Source organism: Mya arenaria, chromosome 9 (assembly GCF_026914265.1).
Source record: "Mya arenaria isolate MELC-2E11 chromosome 9, ASM2691426v1".
Taxonomy (NCBI): Eukaryota; Metazoa; Mollusca; class Bivalvia; order Myida; family Myidae; genus Mya; species Mya arenaria.
Genome location: NC_069130.1, coordinates 49691993 through 49717702, shown reverse-complemented (window position 1 = coordinate 49717702; position 25710 = coordinate 49691993). Strand labels below are relative to the sequence as shown.

Below are 25710 nucleotides of genomic sequence, written 5' to 3'. Positions count from 1 at the left end.
AGAAGATTACTTTAACACCATTCTCCAATGATAACAATTACATTCTTATATAAAGCCTTATAAAAAAATACAATAAAAAAAGCCTACCCTAATACCAGTACCTGTTTTTGAAAATGATGTTACCTTAACCAAACCATTATATTTTTTTGGCCTAGCAAAAGTGTGAGCCCATGCATGTCAGGGATTGCTGCTGAATGTGGGTAACTGTGACTCATGGTGTGTATTGTAGCATATCACAAATAGCAACATTAAAATGAAAATAAGTTCAGTATGTTTCAAGAATATTTAACTTGCTGCAATGAGCTTACCAAGACGTCTTGTTGGAGAATCTGGATGTTGTCTTCAATACCTGCCATGATGGAGTTGTTTAAATCAAATATTTAAGATGTTGCTATATCTAAACTTCCAAATTATCTTGTTTCCTTATGATAAAACGTTGTATTTCCATTCATAATACATTCATGAAGGTGGCACACTTTGCAATTCAGAGGTTAAAAATGATATAAGTGAATTTAACATTGAATAAATTAAGCTTTAGAGAAGACTTCGACTTAAACCCTGGTTGAAAGTTAATGTATAGTGTATGATACAGAATGGTTTCCGGTTCAGTTACCACTGCAGTGAAGTTATACCTGAAGCTTTCATGACCAATTTTGCATCATTAAAACACCTACAATATATATGTTGCTGCATGATTTACTTACAAGTTTTATAGAGAGAGCAAAGAAATAAAATAAAAATGTGCACGCAGACATTCTTTTTATCTAGTGCAATTGCATAATATTAGACTTTTCAAAACCTTAATTGTTACGCTAGTGTTTTAACATTTTAACAACAAATATGTAAAATATAAACATTAAAAGTCTGGAAAGCATTTAATAACTTGCACAAGGTTTGAGGGCTTATGATAATTTCGATTATTGCATGTCTGTGTATTGTGCTTGTTATTCAAGTGCACAAAATGATATATTCATATCTTGAATGGTATCCAAGTTATGCTGCCTACAATGATTGATGAAGGCCATCACAAAGGCTATAACAACACATTTTATTCCAGTGCTCCAGCTAGGCCTAAATAGCAGGATGGAGCACTCCGCTGCCCTTTTCCAGCACCCTGCTGCCCTTTTTACTATGCTCTGATGTACCCTTTTGTTTGACAGAGTCAATTTTCAGAAATACATGTAAGCATAGAGATAATAATTTGACATAATTTTGACACTAAACTAAAGTAAAAAGAGCAAACTATTTTTATTGAAAGTAGTTACAACACAAACACAAAATAAGAATTGAACATTGACCCTTGCCTAGTGCCCCATAAGGCCCATTCAATTTGCATCAAAAGTGCCCTTTCTGATCTAAAACCCAACCCTTTACAAATCCTGGCAGGAGCACTGTATTCTTCAAGAAGCATAACAGTTAGAAACTACCCAATCACAATTCAGGACCTTATAGAAATAGCTTGTTATTCCGTAAAACAAGTGTTATTTACCTGTTCATCAGGGATAATCCGAACTCGATCCTCATGCTTCTTTTGAGTCGCACCATAGGTCTCCAATGGATATGTGCGTCCATTTAGCGAGTACTTCTCTGACATGGTGATGGATGACTAAAAATACAAAAAAATATTTGCAAATTGTAGCAGTGTGTTCAGTTGGTAAGTCCTTCATAAGATCTGCACCAACTATTTATGTACTTGTTATATAAAGAGCTGTCAACTACATCACCGTCAACAAAGTGAAAAGTAAAAGCTTCAGAGAGAATATCATTCATTATTAACCCTTAGACTGCTGATGGCGATTTTAAAGGCTTTGCAAACAGCTTGGAACCAGACCAGACGCCGAGTAACTCGGCGCCTGGTCAGGTTCCAAGCTGTTTGCCACTCAGTCAATATATGCCCAAAGTTTTAAGTAAATTGAAATTTTTTTAGAATAAACCAGACGACATTTTTGAGCAGACGACAATTTACCCAGCATGCAAAGGGTTAAGAGTCTTTAGAGAGTAGAAACATTTCCAAATGCCTTTTTTGGTAAACAAATGCACTTGAATCGATGCAACATGATGTTCATAAATAAAATTATGACTAATTTATCTAATTTCTGATTTTAGATCGACAGACCAGACAGGCTCTAATAGCTACAACACTCAGCTCGGAGACACCAGCAAAAGCTGCTGTTGGGATAATCCCCAGCATTCGAGTATCCACGGTTACATCAAGCATATTCAACATTATTACTCAACATGTTAAAAACTGTTTTTAACTTTGGACTTTCTTGATTTTAGTAGTTGAAGAAATCAATCTTTAATATTAACATTTAGAGAGTGCCAACTGTCACAAAAATTGTGCATTCTAATTTAGGATACCAAGTTTGGTGATAAGAGGTTGTACCTTAAACCAAGTTTTGAAAGCAGACACTGTAAATTATACAGTTTTTGCCAATTCAAGAGTCATAACTCTGGACTCTGGAGTGACTTAAGTGACATGGCTGGTTATTAAATGTGACCAAAATATCTGATGATGATAGGAAATCAATATGGTTGTTGCTTAATTTGATGTAAGTTACCAAAGACACTCCAATTTGCTTCAGTTTTTGCCAATTCAAGGGTCATAACTCTGGACTCTGGATTGACTTTAGCCAATGGCTCAAACGTGACCAAAAGTATTTGATGATGAATGGAAATCAATATGGTTGTTGTTTTATTTGTTACCAAAGACACACCAATTTGCTTCAAACAGAAGCAAGGAGAGCCCTCAAAAGGGTTTCTAAAAGCCATTTTTCATATGGAGAAGGGGGCAATCCCCACTCTCCCAAACACCATGCAGAATGATTTCAGCTGCCATGTCAATCACATGCCTGCTGGACCAAGCCTTTCTTCATCTGACCTTTCCGGTACTGGGCTTTTTTGCTTCGGCACCTACCATCTGTTACACTGTCAGCACAACAAATCTTTTGTTCTCCCAAAAGTACAAACAAATGCATTTTCTGAGGATGCAATGTAGTGTACAAGAATATTATTTTCAATATGCTTAAAAAACGGGGGAAAAAATCCTGTTAATATGAATGAAGTATGATGTAACCCTTGCATAAATCCATAAAGGATAAAAAAGATTAAATCCTTAAAAAAAATCATGATTTGACAATATATAAAGGATACTTTTAGCATATTAGTACAAGATACAAGAAAATTTATTTCACATCAGATATATAGAAATTAAAACACTAGCTTGCAGAGCTATTTTCTGATAAAAATGCAAATCAAATAACAAAAAATTATCAATAATGCAACACAGAAATTGGAAGATAATAAATAAATGCATTCAAATAAAATTAAATTTAAATAGTATTAGCGAAATAGTTAAGGCTTAAAATAATTTTGTATTTTTTTGTATTAAATGATTAAAAATACATCAATTCTAAACAGCTAGAACATTTTAAAGCTGCACTCTCACAGATTTACCATTTTTACAACTTTTTTTATTTTGGAAAGAGCAAATTTTTGCGTAAATATATGCAAACCAATGATATAAGATTGCTGACAGAAATTCAGATTGTAGTTTTTCATATATTTCCTTTCGAAAATTAATGTTTTATGGCTTAAACCATTACTAACGGATTAAGAAAAATGCATAAAACACATACATGTGATAATTTCTTGGGTCGATTCCGGGACACTCGTCGTAATGTCAATGCACACAAGGGGGAGTCCGGGGGCATGCCCCCCAGATTTTTTTTAAATGGGGAACGTCTGTGGTGCATTCTAGAGCATATCTGGGGCTATTTTAGTCGTTTATAACGTCGTGAAAATGTACCTATTTTGACTGCCAAGACGTATTTTTTACTTGACATGGTTTGTTTTTTTCTGCATTTTCTTGAAAAATAGAATGACCAGATATTTTCCCAGGCTCTAAATGAAGTGTTAACCAGGAGGATTATGCAGTCTACTTTCGGTTTCTTCAAAACAGGAAATAAACAACTATACGGGCACCTGTTTTCCCGTGCTTTTGAGAACATGCGGTACAAAATATTTATTTTTTCATCACATTTAAAACGTTTGCAATTTATGACACACAATATTTTCCAGACGATCAAGAATATTTTCCAGTCGATGAGCTTTTTTCCGTTTGGAGATGCATACAATTTTGATAGAGACGTGTCAACAATCGGCTGTATAAAGCGATCACTTGACTTACCATGGTCACGTGATTAAAACACTATAAACCACCTGTAAACCGAAAAATACACAACGATAACCGCAACGATAGTTCGAAAAAAAGTTCAAAACACTAAAATTCCTTATGGACGCGTAAGTTGTTTAAAGTTGTTTGAAGTATAATGACGTATCGACTTTAAAATTTGAATGGAATATGGGATGTTTTCGGTGTTTTAATTTTGTTTTTTTACTCATTTTGTCACTTTCTTTGAACTTACCTTCATGCTCGATGGTCGGTAAAATGTGTGAAAAATATCAATTCATCAATTAAAAGCTATCATTCATAAGACCAAACAAATCCATATGAAAACAATGAATTTGTATACAAAAACCCTCCCCGACTCGTTAAGCACAACAATAGGCCAATAGATCAATTATCGGGTGATTGACGATGACCTCGACAACACACGTACCAATTAACAGATTAGTGTCAACATGTCCTGTGTTTAACGACCAGTGTCCCGGACAGGCAAAATAGCTGACTTACATTGGTAAAATTAAGATAATCTATTTGGAGATTTTTTTTTCGTTTCTTTTTTATGACTTTCCGGGACAAATATGCACCCTCCGTGACTCTGTGACAGAGATACGATTTCCGGGAGAATCCCAGACGTCCGGGACGTTATCACATGTATGATAAAACATCATTTTTTAAACTTAGATATATATATAAAGATCTGATATCTATTTTTTTGTCAGCAGTCTTATATAACTGGTTCCCATGGATTTTCGCAAAAATTGGCTCGTTCCAAGACAAAAAATAAAAAAGTTGTCAAAACGTTCATTCTGTGAGACTGCCGCTTTAAATATATATATATATGAGAAAATTAAAACTATCACTGTTGTCAAGACGCTTTGTTCATTAATACTATAATTATAAGGTTATTCAGACGGGGTGCTTATGTCTGATTTTAATATTAGAAAAAATAGTTTTAGCTATATTCCAAAAATGCAAATAATTTAGATACAAAAGCAGATTTCAAAAAATGAAATAGAAAAACAGTGCAAAGCGCATGATATCACCGACATATGGATCCAAGGAAAATGTGACAAATGAAAAAAAAGAACTTCAATTAAAGCTGCACCCTAACAGCTTGACCGTTAAATAACAATTTTTTTTTATTTAGCTAAACAAATCTTACAGTAGATTGAACTTCTGCATTTGCAATAGCAACTCACCTGTATCGATTCACTTATGCTAGAAGTAAAGGAAAAACATGGATGTTCTCATATTTATATCCAATAACCGCTATAAAATATCAGACAAAAATTATTTCGTATCGAATGTCAACAACATTTCTGTCGTGTTTTGCTTCTGACTGAAACACTGCACCGCTGAGTAACAACTTGCACCGCATATTGGTCACAGTATAGGAAATGTTGCGTTGCATTTTCGTATGCAAGGTTCTCACTTAAAGGTCACATATCGATACTGTACTCATCCTCGGCACCCAGTGTATTATAACCTATATTATATAGGTTATAATACACTGGGTGTCGAGGATGTACTGTACTGGGTGAGTTCCTAAATAGGAACAGTACCTAAATATGGAACACCCATTATAAAATTTTGTAGTCGTGGTGCAAGTCTAACTAAAAATATTTCAAAAATAGTGCCGAAAGTGTTCCGATTTAAGTACTCACCCAGTACTGCTAAATCAATTCCCTATATATTCTATAGACACATATACTGTATGAGGAAAAAGTTCCACATGTATACTTAAACATTAAACATCGATAGAAAAAAGCCATTTTTCTTATTTATTAAACGCACGCGTGCGTGCGTGTGTGCGTGTACGAGCGTGTGCGTGTGCGTGCGTGTGTTTTTATTTGGCTTCCTTTTTTGCTAAATGGACAGCGCGCGGATCAGACTGTGGTGGGACACAAGGAAGTTCGGGTGGGATATCCTAGCTGTTTTTCGAAGAGAACCCTTGGTTCTTTAACGTGCTCGGTGTGAAGCACCGACCCACGGAGTACAACTTTGCTGGGTTAAACCAGTACTGAGTACAACACTTTTCAAAGCACTACCCTTTAAATGCCTAGCGTGAGGCAAGGAGCTACTTGTACCAACGTTTTACGTCTTTTGGTATGAGGCGGCAAGGGATCGAACCCACGTCCTCCCGCTCCGTAGGCGGAAGCCTTAACCACTATGCCTCGGAGACTGTCTAGCGTAACCACTCTGCATTCGATTAAGTGACCAAATCCGGTGTTATTTGAACATTTCTACTGTGTAAACTATATACATAAAATAAGGGTCGAAAAGTCTCAGTTAAAAATCACTAAGGGGTCGAAAATTATCGATTCAATATTATTTTCAAGGGGCCAAAATAGCCGGGCCGAAATGTTTCAGGGGCTACTTTGGTAAGGGGCCGATTTGACTCTCTAACTATATAACAAGGCATGTAACAATGTGTAGACACTTCCGAGTTGGTGTAATTGCATTTAAAACCTCCAAAATCTGCCAACAATGAACCTTATGGTGGAGCGGTCGGTAAGCTATATAGGCCTCGAATTTAGGAACGGAAAAAACGTAGTTGTGGTGTTTTTATTTTATTTCCTGTGTACGTTACTATTTACTTATCCACATCGATACCTGTTATAATCCCCCAAATCCATTTTCGTCCAGGAACTTTGTCTGGTAACAACAAGAGTGATAATGAAATGGTAAGGGCAGATAACCCAGGCTAACGAGGAGCTGTACTTCATCATCAAAACCAGTTCCTACACTTTGACCAAAGCCAGTTGGGTAGCGTTTTATTAAATGTAAACACGTGTGGTGAATTGTTTTGTCAAATTTTGGTATTTTGATCCGTTTTAAAGAAAATGGGAAGAAAAAGAGATCCAGCTGCCCTTGAGAAGCAAAACAAAGGCAAGAGAAAGAAAAAGTACAGCGTGCCAACAATTCCTAAAACTGTGAAAGGTAATATTCTTAAAAAAATGTCAAATTTCGGATAGGATTGGTTTCGGACAATCCGACCTAACGGTATGCTCATAAATAAATACAAAAAAGTTTCGTTCCAAGTTTACTACAACAGTAAAGTTTCCTACAACAGCAACATCGTTTTCAAATGGATATTCAACAGTTCAAGTTAAAAAGTGTATCTCTATGTATAAGCCTTATTTTCATAGTATGGTCTTAACAGGCTGGTGAAACCTCACCCAACAGACAATATTGCATGATCTAGCAATTATTGTCTGACCGAGCAATAATTAGAACAAAAGCAGTAGCATTTTATGCTTTAGAAACAAGGAACAAATTGCGAGTTCTGGTGCACTCAGAATAAATAAAATTTAAACTGACGTCTGGAAATACTGGGATGCTGTATTTGAGGTTGGTCTGTGTGCATGTCTTCTCTACACAGATTTGGACTATGAACATTTGTTATCAAAAGGCTTCATATGTGATGGAAATTTCTAGTATGGATATGTATTGGATTTACCGTGAGAAATACGTTGGGCAATTCTGTCCCAAGTTCTTTGAACATTCAACGTTAGTTTGAAAATCTACTAGCAATGTCCGGCTGTCTGACATGTTTTCATGTACACTGGCGCCATTGAGCTAACAGTTTTACCTTGGCCATAACTGGATAATCCGCTAGATATCCAAATGAAACTTGGTACACATGTTGTAAAACTCAAAAAGCACATGTAGAGCATGGCTTTTTAAATTGTTGTTCACTTGCTTTTATTTTTTTTTAAGGTTTATATGTCTAGTGTTTAAGGTAACAACTTAAACTTAACAAGGAAATAGTTATATGTGACAGAGTGTTAAAACTGTATGGTAATTAAATCTCTCATAGTGTTAAAACTGTATGAGAATTAATTCCCTCGTTTCAGATGATGAAAGCTCAGAAAAGAAGTTCAGCAGTAGACAAAAGAAAAGGTACAGTATTTAAGGTCGCATAACTGCTACATGTAAATGAACAGCTTCATTTATTGTTGTAGTTTTATTTTTAATAAGCTTGTAGTGGTTGAAGTACATGTGTACCATGTTATGTACCGTGTTGTCATAGACAACGTGCAATAACTAGTGTGCTGTAAAAGTGAAAAGTGTTGTAATTTATCTGCATGCTACACAGCTAGTGAATAAACCAGTCATCAAAATTAGACCCAGCTGTGCTTGCCATAAAATGCATGAAAAGAATTTTACTTGTGCATGGTTAGCCAGCTTACTTATGTGCTAATTTCAGCCACTGATGAAGCACTGGTTCCATCTACTTTTTACTTCTGCGATATTGTTGTTAACGTGTTATGTTTAACAAAAATGAAAAAAAAACAATCCCAAATATTGTGCATTTATAAATGCATTTCAAATTTCTGTGAATGATCTTTTAACTTATTAAAAAAAACTTTAAGATATATATTGGGCAAATATTTGACAATACTCTTGTGACTTTGTTATAGCACTTCATATTTAAGCATTTATTTATGATTCTTTTCAATTGCTTTTGATGCAAATACAGTTTAAATATGACAGCTTTATATTGAGTATCATTGCTTATAGAACAACATTGGTTGAAAGTAGCGATTCTTGAATAATTTATATAGAAGGGCTTGTTGAAATTATCTGATGCCAAGCACTATATATATATCGTTAGAGCTCAAACATTTTAATCCAAACTCTAATTTCAATGATTGACTTTATAATAGAATTACCCATTTACAGACTGAAGAAGAGATTGGAAAAAGCTGAACAGAAGAAGGAAGAGAAGAAAGAACAGCTTGTACAGAAAAAACAGAATAAGAAAGCCACTCCTTCAAAAGATGAAGGTGTGGTCGGAGCAGCCGCAAAAGGCGCGAAGGAGGGGAAGAATAAATATAAGCGTAAACATGCAGAGGAGAACAATGTTGAAGATGGTTTGTAATTTTGATTTCATGATTTTATCTATTTTGCATTAATGTGCAAACCTCGAATCAGAGTCAGTGAGAAAAATTAGTTTTGGTAAAAAGCTTTGTTTCCTTGCTCAAATTCTGGGTTTTATATAGCAGGGCTTGTTGAACAGTGTTGGTACCACACTAAAATAATTTGGGCTTGTTCACCTACGACTCTACTTTTCGATGACTGCAGGGTTTTCCTTAGGATTTTTTTGCTGGTGGTCACTAGCACGAAAATTGTTTCAGGACTCAAGTTTTCTATGGTAGGGAAATCCAGGTCAAATAATTTTTTTGCCAGATATTATAATAGCCCAGACATTGAGAAAACCGATGGTCCTGACTGGTAAATTTTGACTTGGTTCTACTAAATTTGTGATGGGAACAACAGTTTTCACGGCCAGATGTAAAAAATAATGAAGATTTAATGTTTATCAATTATCAGACAACGCTTAAAAGTAAAAAATAATTATTTTGTTTAACAGAAAATCACTTTTATCAACAATGTAGTTAAAGAATCATTTGTTTAAGAATCTGATGTCGTCTTCCGGAATTTTTTCAAATGAAATGCCTTGAGTTACATTACTTCCATTTGCAGACTTTTGGGTTTTAAATTTTAGCATTAATCCCAAATTAAGGATTGAGAGCTTTTAGCTTCAGACTGTTGTACAGGTATAAAGATTGTTGTTTGCTTGGTAATTTGCATCGAAGACAGTAGGAAGTACTTTAAAATGAATAAAAGACAAAGCCCCATTATCCTGCTTTGGGCTTAGTTTAAACTTATTTATATTACAACAATTATAAAACGAGTCATTATAACATTATATTTATCACTTTTGTTGGCACGATGTTACACAAGGGTGTAGTCTTGTGTTGTGGGGTCTTGAATCAAACAGACAATCAGGCTGTTTTTCAGGATTGACAATTATCAGGTGTAAGTACCCCTGTACACTGAAAAACCTTTGAGAACTGGCTTTCAGTTGTGGTACTCTTGTTATCTACTTACTTAGCTGCTATTATTCATTATTATTACCTTTTTTCGTTTTCTATGATAGAAAGTGAGAGGGCCAAGATTGACAGCATCATCAAGCAAGTGAATGGAAAGAATAAGAACAAGAAAAAACCTCAGCAAGTGCAGGTAATTTTAAATTGACTCTCTTTTATGACCTAAGTTGATGCCAAAATAACTTATTTTTAATTTTAATGCATAATTGCATTGAACGCATTTGACTTTCAAAACAAAAAATGCATATGTTTTAGGTACACATATAAGAATATTAGCAATGTTTTTATGCTTTTTTAATAGGGGGCCACAGAATTATTAATACAAAAAAAACACGTTTATAAATACTTATATTTTTCTTATCTTTAGCTAAATCATATGTTTTTTGTTTTGTTTATCATTTAAATGAATTGAGTTAGACATAACAATATATTAAAATTCAATTCATCTTTTTTGCATCAATCTATATTGTGGGTCTTAAATGTATGTTATAATTAGAAATGATCTAATTGCATATCCAAATTAAATAAAGAGTAATAATGAATAAGGCGTAAAGGGGAATTTCCTGTTTCTTCTTTTGCTGACGATGTGTTTTCCCTCTGGAGTCTGGATTATTAATTATTCTAATCTAAAAGAGCATAAATAGCGTTTATGGAAACATAGTTTTCATTTATTTCAATGTTTTTCAGGAACCTGAATCTGATGATGATTCTGATGCTGATGATTCTGATTTTGAAATGGATGATGAATCTGGAAGTGACCCTGAACTTGAGGATGACAGTGATGATAACATTGATGAAGATGATGATGAGGATGATGATGAAGATGATGTTAAAGGATACACAGATGAAAACCAGTCTTGGTTGAAACCTAAATCCAAGAAATCAAAGTCTCAGTTGCCTATGGTTAGTGTTTATTCTGACATTCTTTACCATCACGAATGTTGCTCTGAATATTTATACAAAGTACTGATTTCAGAATTACATTTCTTTTAAGAAAACACAGCTTAAAGACAATATGACTTTATGTATGCTAGCTGCTTATTACTTGCAAAAAATTGCTTCCGAAAATAGGTTGTAAGCAAATGTTAGTAAACTTATATGATTATGTAAGTATCATTGGCTCTAATCTGCATGCAAAGTACCATATGTTAAATAATTTCTTTTTCTGGAAAGGTTGTGATTAGCAGTTATGAAAAAACGGATGAAGTGGTCCATACAAATGACCTCTATGATGATATGAATGCAGAGTTCTCAATAAGTTTCGGTTATACCGTCTCAAATGGTAAAGTAACCGACCAGCTTCTACTTATTCTACTGAAAATTCATTAAATTTTCCAAATTTGAACCGGCCCTATTGCCATTTGAACCGTCCATTTTTGCCGGCAGCCGGTTCTTATTGAGAACACTGTGAATGTACGGTAACCTTCAAGCTTGAAATAAATAATTCAAACTGATTGAAAGGTTTGTTTCTGTTTGTCAGGATGAGAGTAGCGATGAAGAAGATATGGCGGACGATTTTGGAGGCTCCGATGAAGAAGATGATGACAGTGATGTAGAGGAGGAGGAAGATGAAGAAGGAGATGACGATGAACAGGTACAGAACCATGTGAATTATTTCCTAATGTGCAATTTTTGCTTTCTGTTCAGGTTCTAACTATAGATACATGATTGATTGGATTATGTCTTTAATGTGTAACACTGCTAAGGCCAAAAAAATTGGTTTGGTAAGGGTAACATCCTTTTTCAAAAACAGGTAGGCTTTTTTTATTATTATTAGGCTTTATATAAGAACATAATTGTCATCATTGGATTATAGTTTTAAGCTCGACTTTTCGAAGAATAGGTGGGCTATACTACTCGCCCCAGCGTCGGCGTCCGGTTAAAGTTTTAGGGCAAGTTGGGATTTTCACTTATAAGTAAAATACCCTACATTCAATTGACTTAATACTTCACTCAGTTGTTCAGGGCCATCACATGATGAGGTTAGATAACTCCATATTATTCTTTACACAGATTATGGCCCCTGATTGACTATGGAACTTGGGTTAAAGTTTTAGGGCAAGTTGGAATATTTATTAATAACTTCTATATCCTTTGTTCAATTAACTTAATACTTCACACAGTTGTTCAGGACCATCCCACAATGAGGTTACATAACTCCATATTATCCTAAATACAAGTTATGGCCCCTGATTGACTTAGGTTAAAGTTTTAGGGCAGGTTAAAGTTTTAGGGCAAGTTGAGATTTTCACTTAAAACTCCAATACCATTCATTCAATTGACTTAATACTACACACAGATGTTCAGAGCCATCACATAATGAGGTTAGATAACTCCATATTATCTTTTATACAAATTATGGCCCCTGATTGACTATGGAACTTAGGTTAAAGTTTTAGAGCAGGTTGGGATATTGTTTAATAATTTCTATACCCTTCATTCAATTGACTTAATACTTCACACATTTGTTCAGGACCATCACCCAATGAGGTTACATAACTCCATACTCTTAATACAAGTTATGGCCCCTGATTGACTTAGGTTAAAGTTTTAGGCAAGTAAAAGTTAAGGGCAAGTTGGGATTTTAATAAAAAAAACTTCTATACCGCTCATTAAATGCACTTAATAAAATTCAAAATTATTTACGACCATCTTACAACAAGAAACATAACTCCTTTTTAAGCCTAAATACAAGTTATGGCCCTTGAAATTTTTATTATTATTTTTTTATTTCCTTTGAAAGGCATATTTGTATATTCATAACCACATTTTCATAATGGGAAATCAAGTTATTTGAATGACTTGCGTCATTGTTTGGGCGGGCTGGTGGGAGGGCAGCATCAAAGTCACCTTATGTATCAAATAATTATACCCCCACAAACAAAGTTTGAAGGTGTATATAAGAGTGAGCTTGTCTGTCTGTTGGTCGGTCGGTGTGTCTGTCGGTTTTCATGGTTTCCGGACGATAACTCATGAAAGGCTAGACAGATTTGAACAATTTTTGGTACACAGGTGTAACATCAGAAGATAACGGTCAAGTTGGATATTGGGGCTGGTGGGGCCAAGGTCACTGTTACTAAAAATAGAAAAACGGTTTCCGGACGATAACTCATGAAAGGCTTGACAGATTTGAAAAAAAATTGGTACACAGGTGTAACATCAAAAGATACAGGTCAAGTTCGATATTGGGGCTGGTGGGGCCAAGGTCAAGATCACTGTTACTAAAAATAGAAAAACGGTTTCTGGACGATAACTCATGAAAGGCTTGACAGATTTGAAAATTTTTTGGTACACTGGTGTAACATCAGAAGATACAGGTCAAGTTCGATATTGGGGCTGGTGGGGCCAAGGTCAAGGTCACTGTTACTAAAAATAGAAAAACGGTTTCCGGACGATAACTCATGAAAGGCTAGACAGATTTGAACAATTTTTGGTACACAGGTGTAACATCAGAAGATACAGGTCAAGATCCATATTGGGGCTGGTGGGGCCATGGTCAAGGTCACTGTTACTAAAAATAAAAAAATGGTTTCTGGACGATAACTCATGAAAGGCTAAACGATTTGAAAATTTTTTGGTACACAGGTGTAACATCAGAAGATACAGTTTGGTACACAGGTGTAACATCAGAAGATATAGGTCAAGTTTGATATTGGGGCTGGTGGGGCCAAGGTCAAGGTCACTGTTACTAAAAATAGAAAAACGGTTTCCGGACAATAACTCATGAAAGGCTTGACAGATTTGAATAGTTTTTGGTACACAGGTGTAACATCAGAAGATACAGGCCAAGTTCGATATTGGGGCTGGTGGGGCCAAGGTCACTGTTACTAAAAATAGAAAAACGGTTTCCGGATGATAAATCATGAAAGGCTTGACAGATTTGAACAATTTTTGATCCACAGGTGTAACATCAGGAGATACAGGTCAAGTTCGATATTGGGGCTGGTGGGGCCAAGGTCAAGGTCACTGTTAGTAAAAATAGAAAAACGGTTTCTGGATGATAACTCATGAAAGGCTAGACAGATTTGAACAATTTTTGGTACACAGGTGTAACATCAGAAGATACAGGTCAAGTTCGATATTGGGGCTGGTCGGGCCAAGGTCAAGATCACTGTTACTAAAAAATAGAAAAACGGTTTCCGGACGATAACTCCTGAAAGGCTATATTTTCTTGTCAGCAGTGTAACTTCTAAATTACTCAACAGATTTAAATAAAACAATACATGCATGATAAAAGAAGATGCAGTGTGCAGTAACCTTGGAGTTATGGCCTCTTTTCAAAGGAATGGTTTGCCATTCCTGTGTCCAGGCGGCATTTGGGGGTATTCGTCACTCCTGTGACAGCTCTAGTTTTAGTAAGGTTTGACATAAAGAGACCAAACTTGGTATTATTACATCGTTATTGTATTCTAAGTCAAAGCGGCGTAGTCGAGCGCGCTGTCTTACGACGGCTTTTGTTAAGTAATCTTCTGCATAAAGCTTTTAAGATTTCAATAATAACTTTAATAAAACATTCATATAAATTCATTTATTTATTTAATTTTTAAAAAAAAATCTATTTATTTACCAATTGACTTTAAAAACAGTGGGGCACCTATTTCGTAGGGAGGGTCACATTACCCGAACCAAATATATATATATATTTAGGCCTTAAAAATTGAAAATGTAGCTTTTCAGTAGGTTTTACCTATTTGTGTAATTCTCAGTTATCATACAGCTAAGCTCTTATTTTTAGACTTCCAAGTTATAGAAGAAAATGTCCATTTGTTCATTCATACAGATGTTACCAGTTGAGAAGGCAGCCAAAAAGTTGAAAAAGAAGGAGAAAAAAGATAAGTATGTACAATATTTCAATATATTATATCTTACATAAATGTGTCCTTTCTTTGTATATATATATATATATATATATAAGGTCAATATGTCTGTATATCACTGTTTTTTTTATAAAATCCAGTTGTATGACGTCAGCAGTCCTTATCATATTTTTGGCCGGTCCGGACCTCGCAGTAGTCAAATTCTTTCTCTATTGATGAACAAGTGTTCTTGTTATGTAGCTGCTCTGGGTAAAAGCTTCATACCAACATTTTGTTTGTTTGTGTTGCTAGGCAATTGGCAGAGGATGAGTTACAGACAAACATCGCCCAATCAGAGACGTACACACTGCCCAGCGGACAGGAGATCCACAAGGAAGATATCCTTTCTTTACACTTTCTTGATGAGTGAGTTAGTGGTGAGCTTGACATAGGCGTCACAATGGCGGTTCAGTGTATATGTGGGCATTTGTCCGTCTATTTTGGGTTATTGTGCTGTCATTTTGCGATTAATTTGGGGATTTAAAATGACTTGGCAAAAATGTTCACCATGAGGTGATAATGTGTCATTTGAAAACCTATGTCTGTAGGTCAATGGTCAAGGTTACGCTCGAGAATCATTGGTCAAAATTCAAAATTCTTTGTATTTTGGCTCACCCATGAGAAGGGCACAAGTTCCATGGAAGACCCATACAGCGAGGGTGTAAAGTCCACGTCACCCTCATTGCTCAGATTGATTTTCTTTTACTCAGATTGTTTTTCTTTTACTTGTTTGACATTACCTGTCATGCATACAACCATCAATTTTAAACAAATATGTTCACAGTCAAAGAACAACCTTTCTCAGAACAGTTTCATGGTTGTGACAGTTGCTGGCTTGACTTTGTTGGTGACTCAACCACAAACATTTAGTATAACATAAATGAAATTGTGTCACTAATCTTAAAATGGTCAGTTTGACTTATTACAATGCTCTGGTTTGTTTCAGTCTCTCTCACTGTTGGGTAAAACTGGCTGTGTTTGTCAGTTTGGAAGAGCAGAAATTGTGTAAAAGGAAATGTTTTACGAATAAAGACTTTACTTTAGAACAAACAGTGTGTGGACAATGGTTCAATATTTAACTTGTATGTTTCAAAAAAAGTTCTGTTTGATATTATATAAAAAAAAAGCTTGTAAAGTGTATAATATGTTAAACAAATATAAAGTGTTTAAACTTTTTGGTTTGCTTGATATGTGGACTTCGTACAATTCTGTTTTGAACCAACAATATGTTAGAAACAAATTTTAAGCAACTGATGCTTTATATTAGTAAATGATATGAAAAATTTAATCTGTAATTTGCCTTGACGTTTGATACCTGCTGCGCCTGACTTAGCTCTGGTTCAACAGAGGATCAAGGATATTCTTCATGTGTTGGCGGATTTTAAAAGCCGCAGACAAGAGGGCAGGTATGCATCATTGGCGAAACAAGTTTAAGATGGATAATTATAAAAAGGAATAAAATTCAGTACCATACGAAACATTTCTCTTGTACCATTCTGTACCATTTCTTATCATTTTTCTTGTCTGTTTCCTATTTGCTCAAGTAAACTGAACGTAAAGTTAAACTTAAAGCAGCACTCGCCTGGCCAGTCATGTAATAGATATGGTCCCCAACTGCATGCCTAGAGTACCAAGTTTCAATTCCTGCTGCCTTTCTTTTTATTTCTAGTATCTTTTTATCATTATATTTATTGAATAATTTTATGTCTTTACTTCCATTCTTGATATGTATTTTTATAATTTTCAAAAAAGTTTTATATTTGATTTATTATATTTAACCAGTCGCTTTTTGTGCCTTTAACAAAATGGAATGTTATAGTACTATGATCTATGTCTGTGCTACAGTTACCTAACCAGGTGTCTCGTTCTTGCAGGAGTCGTTCGGAGTACCTGACTACCCTGACAAGGGACTTGTGCCTGTACTACAGCTATAATGAGTACCTCATGGAAAGGCTGATGGCACTCTTCCCCACAGAGGTTTGTACGGCTGAATAGTTGGACTGTGAATAAAACAGCATTTACTAGGCAGAATAATCATAATAACTATAGATGTGCAAACTTCAAATGTGGGAAGAAATTTTCTACTGCATATGTACATGTATTTTTATAAACAGTTTTAAACTACTCCAAATTTCTTTCAAACAGGCAAAAAACAAGGAATAGGTAATAGAGTGACAATGGGGGATAATTACATCACAATAAAATATATACCTATATGTATAAATATTTGCTGTTCCTGATCTGTGGTCTGGCTAGCCGTGTACGAAATTCGGCTTTAAATCCATTAGCTCATTCGTGCTACATGTACCACATAGGAAATGTTACAAGCCGACACCAATTTCCAAAGCCAAAATTTAAACACCATAAAAAATCACTTGTTTGGAATACTATTTCCCCACTGTTCTCACCACCTAATCTAGCAATCTGGCTAGAATATGATTGATTAGATCGTTTTGACATCAATATTGTGTTACCAGCACTATAAATGCAACTGATAATGATCAAGTGAGGTTTATATGTACAGAGATCAAATATTTGCTACAACTACATAACACATATTCAGATCTTGGATTTCCTGGAATCCAATGAAGTTCCACGTCCTGTGACCATCCGTACAAACACACTAAAGACTCGTCGACGTGACCTGGCACAGGCGTTGATAAACCGCGGTGTAAATCTTGACCCTATCGGGAAGTGGTCCAAGGTGGGACTGGTTGTCTATGACTCACAGGTTCCTATTGGTAAGAATTGTTGCAATGATTTTATTAGAAGAACAATGTTGATGCATTGTTGGTGTCCACAACCTTGTTGATGTAGGCATTCATTAACTTAGGCCTAGAAAAAAAAAACATTTTGTTCGGGTTACCCGACCCTACCTACGGAATAGGCGCTGACCCTGCCGTTTTTATAATCAGTTAGAAAAAAAAGAAGGAAAAACTAAAAAAAAATAATTGCTTTTCAATATGTAGTTTAACCTTAAATGCTTATACAGAAGATAACTTTAACACCATTCTCCGTGATGAAAATGATATTCTTATACAAAGCCTAATAAAAAAATAAAAAAAATAAATAAAAAAAAGCCTACCTACCCTACCTATTTTTGAAAAGGATGTAACCCTAACCAAACAATATTTTTTTTAGGCCTTAAAGAGACTTAGACACCAGATGATACAATTGCAAGATAAAATGAAAATTGTCAAAAACTTTCTTAAAATTGATATTGTTGTGTACAACGTATTGAATCTTACTTATTGATGTACCACATCGCTTACGACACATGTTTCTGGCTGAAGCCAAGCATAGTAGTTATTGCGTATTTTTATGCCCCCGAAGGTGGGCATATTAAAATCGCACCGTCCGTCCGTCCGACTCTGTAACTTTCCCTTGTATGGACATATTTTAAAATAACTTGCCACATGTGTTCCACATACCAAGACGACGTGTGGCGTGCAAGACTCGTGTCCCTACCTCAAAGGTCAAGGTCACACTTAGTGTTTATTTACAATGGAGTGCTGCATATAAGGACACAGAGTATAGGTTGTCGTGTCAGGGCTGTAACTTTCTCTTGTATGGACAGATTTTAAAATAACTTGCCAAATGTGTTCCACATACCAAGACGACGTGTCGCGTGCAAAACCCGTGTCCCTACCTCAAAGGTCAAGGTCACACTTAGTGTTTATTTACAATGGAGTGCTGCATATAAGGACATAGACTATAGGTTGTCGTGTCCGGGCTGTAACTTTCCCTTGTATGGACAGATTTTAAAATAACTTGCCAAATGTGTTCCACATACCAAGACGACGTGTCGTGTGCAAAACCCGTGTCCCTACCTCAAAGGTCAAGGTCACACTTAGTGTTTATTTACAATGGAGTGCTGCATATAAGGACATAGAGTATAGGTTGTCGTGTCTGGGCTGTAACTTACCCTTGTATGGACAGATTTTAAAATAACTTGCCACATGTGTTCCACATACCAAGACGACATGTCGCCTGCAAGACCCGTGTCCATACCTCAAAGGTCAAGGTCACACTTAGTGTTTATTCACAATGGAGTGCTGCATATGAGGACATAGACTATAGGTTGTCGTGTCCGGGCTGTAACTTTCTCTTGTAAGGACAGATTTTAAAATAACTTGCCACATGTGTTCCACATACCAAGACGACGTGTCGTGTGCAAGACCCGTGTCCCTGCCTCAAAGGTCAAGGTCACACATAGTGTTTATTCACAATGGAGTGCTGCATATAAGGACATAGAGTATAGGTTGTCGTGTCTGGGCTGTAACTTTCCCTTGTATGGACAGATTTTAAAAAAACTTGACATATGTGTTCCACATACCAAGACGACGTGTCGCGTGCAAGACCCGTGTCCCTACCTCAAAGGTCAAGGTCACACTTAGTGTTTATTCACAATGGAGTGCTGCATATAAGGACATAGAGTATAGGTTGTCGTGTCAGGGCTGTTACTTTCCCTTGTATGGACAGATTTTAAAATCACTTGCTACATGTGTTCCACATACGAAGACAACGTGTCGTGTGCAAGACAAGACCTCTTAGGTGAAAGATACACTAAGTGTTTATTCACAAGGGAATTCTGAATATAAGGACATAACAGTGTAAGTTGTCAAGTATGGGTGGTATTTTTTTATGTTCAGAGGCAATTTAAAATAACTTGCCATATGTATTTGACATGTAAAGGCAAGATCAACTTTTCATGTACTGACCTTGTTCGTAGGTCAATGTCACATTCGGGGGCATTCGTCACATACTGTGACAGCTCTTGTTCCATATCTAAATTTACTGGGTTTGTCTACCATGTAAATCCAAGTCAATTTAAAAATAGCGATGGTATAAGTTTCTGTACTGATCACGTGACTTTCACATCTTTAATATACATACCATAAACTGGGAAACCATTATGCGCTATATTTAAACATGTAAACTCTAGACAGCAGCGAAATATTCTTTTAATCATGTAAAGTGATGTATTATCGGGCTCATACTAGTTTGTAATGACAATTCAAGGCTTGTTTCGAGGAAGTACTGTATTTGCCGATCTAGTGTCGAGTCCCTTTAAGGGATGCAGTATTTAAATTAAGATTGTTCTCTGATAGCTGATGGTGATTAATCATAATATTAAATTGTGATTACTCATAACCCCCATTTATGTTTTTGTATCTTTTAAAAAGAATTGCCTTTTGATAACTAATTATAAATTAATGTAAATAAAAAATGTGACTGTTATGAAAATGTGAATGTTATCTAACAGATAGTTTAACCTTTGTTACTAGGGGCAACACCGGAGTACCTAGCTGGTCACTACATGCTACAGGGGGGCTCCAGTTTTCTTCCAGTAATGGCTCTAGCCCCTCAGGAGAATGAGAGAGTATTAGACATGTGCTCGGCACCGGGAGGGAAAACTACTTACATAGGTATATATAACATTTCCAAGTATTGTCACAGTCCTGATGTTTAAGGCTCTGACGGCAGTCTACTGAGGTAAATCATCATCACCTTTGGTGTTTCCTATAGGTTTCAGTGTGTGTCTTTTACAGAGTTTGATTAAAGTTAGTCTTAAAACTCTTTGACTAACCTTTTTGCAAAACTGCTACCTGATGGAGCACTGTCAAAACATTATTTTGGAAACAGGTTTGTCAAGATGGTTGAAAAAACTAATCACCTAATCAAACTCTGGTGATAAAAGGAAGGTGGGGCTTTTAAAGCCCTTTGTTTCATTTAAAATGGTGTAGAAAAAGAAAACTTATCTTTGTTTTAAGTCTTCATTCTAAGCTCAATGTAATTGCCCATAAGTTAAGTAAGTTTTATTTTTTACTTACATATTTTAGAGTAGTGTCCTTTAGGTTAATTATGAATTTCACCGACAGCCCGTTGCATCTCTCCTGGTTAAAACTATTGGCATCAGGGTCATAAATCCCTAAATACAACATCATATTTTTAAATAAATATCAAAGTGAGTTAATTATGTAGAAATTAAAAAAAATCTGTCCTAAAAAAGTTTATCATTGAGATGAAAAATGATATAGATATCAAAGAACGATAGTTATATTATGACTGAATCTTTTCCATTTTCAGCGGCCCTTATGAGGAACACAGGCATGCTGTTTGCCAATGATGCGAACAAGGACAGAGTTAAGGCGATCATCTCCAACGTACACAGAATGGGTATTACCAACACGGTCATCTCTGACCAGGATGGCAGAAAGTTTGGGGAGGTATAGGAGCATGGCAGTTTAGATAGTAAAAAATTGTGGCCCAAAGTTCCTTGAAATATCTTGTGTGTAACAGGTTCAAGTAATGTGTTTAATTTAGCCATTTCCTTGCCTAAACTTGATTTTACAAAGCAAGAAGTAGTTTATCATGATTATTTTCTTTAAAGGTCTCAAAAATCTATTCAAAGAAAAAATATTTATCACTATACATTTACCTAAACAGAAATATTATGCTTGGCTTCAGCCTGTTATGATGGCCTTAATTAAGATTGTTCCAGAACTTGGGCCTTGGTTTACATTCTTTGTTTGCATTGTAGAAGGTCAAGATTTATTTTAATAGCCAAGGGATGACTTAAAACAAGTAGAAAACAACATGCCACAGTAAATTGATTATGCCTGCATACATCACAACCCCATACTGCTTTAAAAAGAATGTATCTGAGGCGGGTTTAATAAAACATGTAATAACACTTTTCTAAAAAAATATGCAAATAATGAGCTTTTGGTATTCTTGTTTAAGGTTTTGAATGTTAGCACACATAGGTTAAAACTTTCAACTTGGCCTTAAATGCAAAAGCGTTCAAGATATTCCAATAAAACTTAGTACATATTACTATGTTACTAGTACATATAATTATGATACTGGTACGTATAATTATGTTACCAGGGACAATATGCACATGTGCAATATGGTCTGTAACTTGCTAAATGGCAGCTGCAATGGTAGATGCTACATCTCGAAATATATATGTAGGGGTAAAGTTTACTGAACTATATACATTTGTTTATGACAATAGCATAGCAACAATCCAAATCTATTTTTAGACTATCAAGGGTTTTGATCGAGTGTTGCTAGATGCCCCCTGCAGTGGTACAGGGGTCATCTCAAAAGATCCTGAGGTGAAGGTCACAAAGGATGAGGCGGACATTCAGCGCTGTTCTCAGCTGCAGAAGGAACTACTGCTGGCTGCTATAGACTGTTGTGATGCCAAGTCTAAGACAGGGGGATACATTGTGTACTCCACATGTTCAGTTATGGTATGTATAGTGTCATCTATTTTTTTTTGATTTGTGTTAGATCATGGTATAGATTGTCAATAAATTTAATTTGAAATGTTTATTTTGTAAAGATATTACCATCTTTACATAGATACTTAAAAGCTATATTGTTCAACTTAGTGAATAGACAAGAGTCGTATAAATTGAAAAGATGCGTACATTGAGTCTTATAAAGGAAAGAAATCTTTTTGAAGTTATATCCCTTTATGACATAAAAATATCAGCATGCACTGCTAGGGTGTTTTATATATATTGTTTATTTATTTCTAGGTCGAAGAAAATGAGCGAGTAATAGACTACGCATTGAAAAAGCGAAATGTGAAACTGGTTCCTACGGGGCTGGACTTTGGCAAGGATGGATTCGTCAAGTGAGTGGACATGGGGATGGAAGCAACTTGTGGCCAAACCAATTTTTCATGCTTCTTTTGAATGCTTTTTGTAATGCCCTCATTTTTCATTTTCAGTCAAGAGCAGTTGTTAATGTTATGTGATATTTGTTCAACAATTATCTTTGATAGATCGTAATCTTAGGTAAACAAAATTGAGTGTTTCAGGGGTTATAAAAATTAAAGTGACACACATATTTAAAACCAATACATACACATGTATAACAAACACAAATTTTGAGTGATAAAACTGAAACTACTTACCATCTAGTGCATTTATGAAAAATATTAATCACTTATAACAAGATTGTAACTGTGTATGTAATAGCTGAAAATGTACAGAAATTAAATGACTGGTGAGAGCTAATTGAATTACAGTTAACTATTTTCTCATAAGGTAGAAATACCGTGTTTTATGTACCTTTCTTTCAAATTGTAAACAGTATCCATCATAAGAACCACTGTTTTTGATATTTATTCATCCTTTTCAGTAAATTAAAATGATTATATTAATTGTGGTACATCTTATTTGGGTAAGAGTGCATCTTTAATTGACCAAGTGAATGGGATCAATAACACATGTCCTTAGCACATGAACATACACACAGTGGTATATATATTGAACTGGGGCTGTGATATATTTGCATTTTACCAATATTTAACATTCATTTTCAGTTTTGAGAAGTTTCACTTTCACCCAAACCTTAAGCTGACCAAGAGGTTCTACCCCCACACCCACAACCTGGACGGGTTCTTTGTGGCCAAGCTGAAGAAATTCTCTAACAAAATACCTGGCAAAGATGGTACTTAGTGTTTACTTTAAGAATAAAATGTTCAAAATTTGGTGACAAAATAGAGGAACTCTAGCTTTGTTGACTAGGATTTTGGTTTTTATTTGTGAAAGTTGAGCCAAAATAAAAAAGAGCAATTACATTTGATTAAATCAAGCTTTGCTTATATTTAGTTTTAACAATCCTATTCCATTTTCAGACAAGAAGGCTGACGATAAACTAGGAGAGCTTGGAGGATTCTTTGATTCGGAGGAAACAGAAGGTATGTGATGGAAGTAAATGTTTTTGTGTAATCATTAGTCATCTGTCATTCAAAGGAAAATCTCAAGTTTTTTTTGTCAGTGGTGTTGTCATGCAAAAATGGTAACCTTGAATATTACTCAGAAACCATTCAAGATATCTACATAAGACTTAGTACACATGTTGCCAGTGAGGCCTGAAAAAAATACTCGTTAGCGAATAGAGAGTTATGAAGGGCGGATAAATGCGAATTGGACGATCAGAATTATTGTTTATATGATAAAACAAAGTCAGGCAATGACAGTAATGTAGGAAAGACTGCCATGTGCAAGGAAACACTCTGAACTTACAACAGATTTTGAAAAAAAAAAAAAAAATCCCTACCTACCCTACCTAAAAATTTTGGGAAGGTTACCCTAAACAAAGATTTTTTTTTTTTGGCCTGATAATAAAGCAAGGCCAATTGCTCTGACTTAAATAAGAAACCATTAAAGATATCTGCATGGACAAAACATAAAGAAATAAAAGATGAGCGTTAGCATCTGCACGTGTTGCATCTCTTGTTTACTGTTCCTCCATGTTATGGTCTCAAACAGTAGGAAAAAGGCAAGAATGAGATAAAACATTGCCTTAATGATAAAAAGTGGTCAAATCTTTCTGGCATATTACTTGGTAGCATTTATATTAGGAACTACATTTACAGCCAATTAAATGCTTATCAGTACCACCCTTTATTGTTAAGACATGCAGTTTTACAACTTAAAAAACGTCATAGTTTGTTTTCTCGCTTGCAGAAGGCCTGTTATATGAGTCAGTTTGAACATACATTTGAATAGTGTAAAATCTTAATGACTAAGAAGTTCTCACTCACTCTGCCTTTCTCAATTCAGATTCACACAACATGTTTTAACCTTTACTTCATTAAAACTATGTCTAATAAAATTTACATTGAAGTTATAAGTTGCTTTTCTTTTGTGTAAATGCTAATCTAAGACCAATCCACACACCTTTTTTCACTTAAATACTGCTTAAAGTACTATGAATAAAATAAAAAAAGTGTGATTTTAGAAAATGCAGAAGAAGTAGAAGCAGACTCGACTACATCACCAACTAGTGACAAACCAAGTGATAAAGCAGAAAAGAAAAACAAAGACAAAAAGAAACAACCCAATAACAAATCAAGTAGCACTAAGAAGGACGAGACTAACACTAAATCTGATAACGCTGATGAGGGTTCTAAAGATGGACAGAAAAAATCTGGACAGATACAAAAAGGTGGCAGTCCTAATAAAGGCGAAAAAGGACAGTTGAATAAGAAAGAATCTAATCACAATAAGAAAAAATGGAATAGTGATAAGAAGGGGAATGGTGTCGGAGGGCCTCCCAAGTTTAAACCTGGCCAGTTTAAGAGGTTCAAGGCAGGGGGTGGGGGAAAGGGGAAGGGCAAAAAAAGTTGATAATGCTGATTTAAATTGTTAAAGATTTAAGCTTTGTTGTTGATGATGTCAGGATTATAACTACAGGCACTATAAAAACAGTTAAGATTTATGAAAGAATGTTTAGCACCATAGTGTCATACCTTAAAATAAAGAACAACTTTCTAGGTATATATCAAATGGAATTTATGATGTATTGCAACAAAAATCATGGTTGATCAGAACTGTATCATCACATGTTCCTTAAATGGATTTGTATCTTGTATCTAATATGAAGATTGTAAAATTTAATGTTAAAAGATGTGATCATTTTCTTGTTAGGCTACTACTACTCAGGTTAGAAATGTCAATGTTATTGACTAATTATTGAAGAACATTTCTAAACAATTCTTGACAGAACATAACTCTGTTTGTTAGTTGTCTTGGGTTTCCATTTGCTGTGTGTTAAAGCATCTAATTAGGTATATAAATAAGACCATGATATTAAGATGCAACTGGGGCAATATTATTCTACCTGTTGATGAACTTTTTTTTTAATTAGGACAGACATTTTATTTTACCAGATTACTGAACTTTTAAATGCCAATTTTATGAATGGCTTTATGAATGAAATAAAGAATAAAATTATT

The 25710-nt window shown here is 35.1% G+C and overlaps 2 protein-coding genes across 5 annotated transcripts in view; one reads left to right on the top strand and one right to left on the bottom strand.

The window, feature by feature from the left end:
• LOC128246870 (anoctamin-7-like) overlaps nt 1–5543 on the bottom strand; it is a 49578-nt gene extending 44035 nt beyond the window's left edge. For 3 of the 4 annotated variants that reach the window (XM_052965371.1, XM_052965373.1, XM_052965370.1), the window contains exons 1-2: nt 5389–5543; nt 1490–1606 (exon numbers count right to left, since the gene is read on the bottom strand). In XM_052965371.1, coding sequence (XP_052821331.1) covers nt 1490–1594 — 105 coding nt within the window. In that variant the 5' untranslated portion in view covers nt 1595–1606; nt 5389–5543. Of the gene's footprint in view, nt 1–308; nt 552–1489; nt 1607–5388 lie in introns of those variants that run through there. The other variant, XM_052965372.1, reaches the window with a different exon arrangement.
• Nucleotides 5544–6956: 1413 nt separating this feature from the next.
• Nucleotides 6957–25710, top strand: LOC128203596 (uncharacterized). Its single transcript, XM_052905085.1, has 18 exons — nt 6957–7129; nt 8047–8092; nt 8876–9066; nt 10137–10219; nt 10774–10989; nt 11567–11680; nt 14867–14922; nt 15195–15280; nt 16258–16348; nt 16817–16919; nt 17506–17683; nt 20231–20371; nt 21033–21172; nt 21995–22207; nt 22499–22596; nt 23290–23417; nt 23605–23667; nt 24714–25710. The coding sequence occupies exons 1-18, from the start codon at nt 7033–7035 to the stop codon at nt 25100–25102; spliced, it is 2433 nt and encodes an 810-aa protein (XP_052761045.1). The 5' UTR covers nt 6957–7032; the 3' UTR covers nt 25103–25710.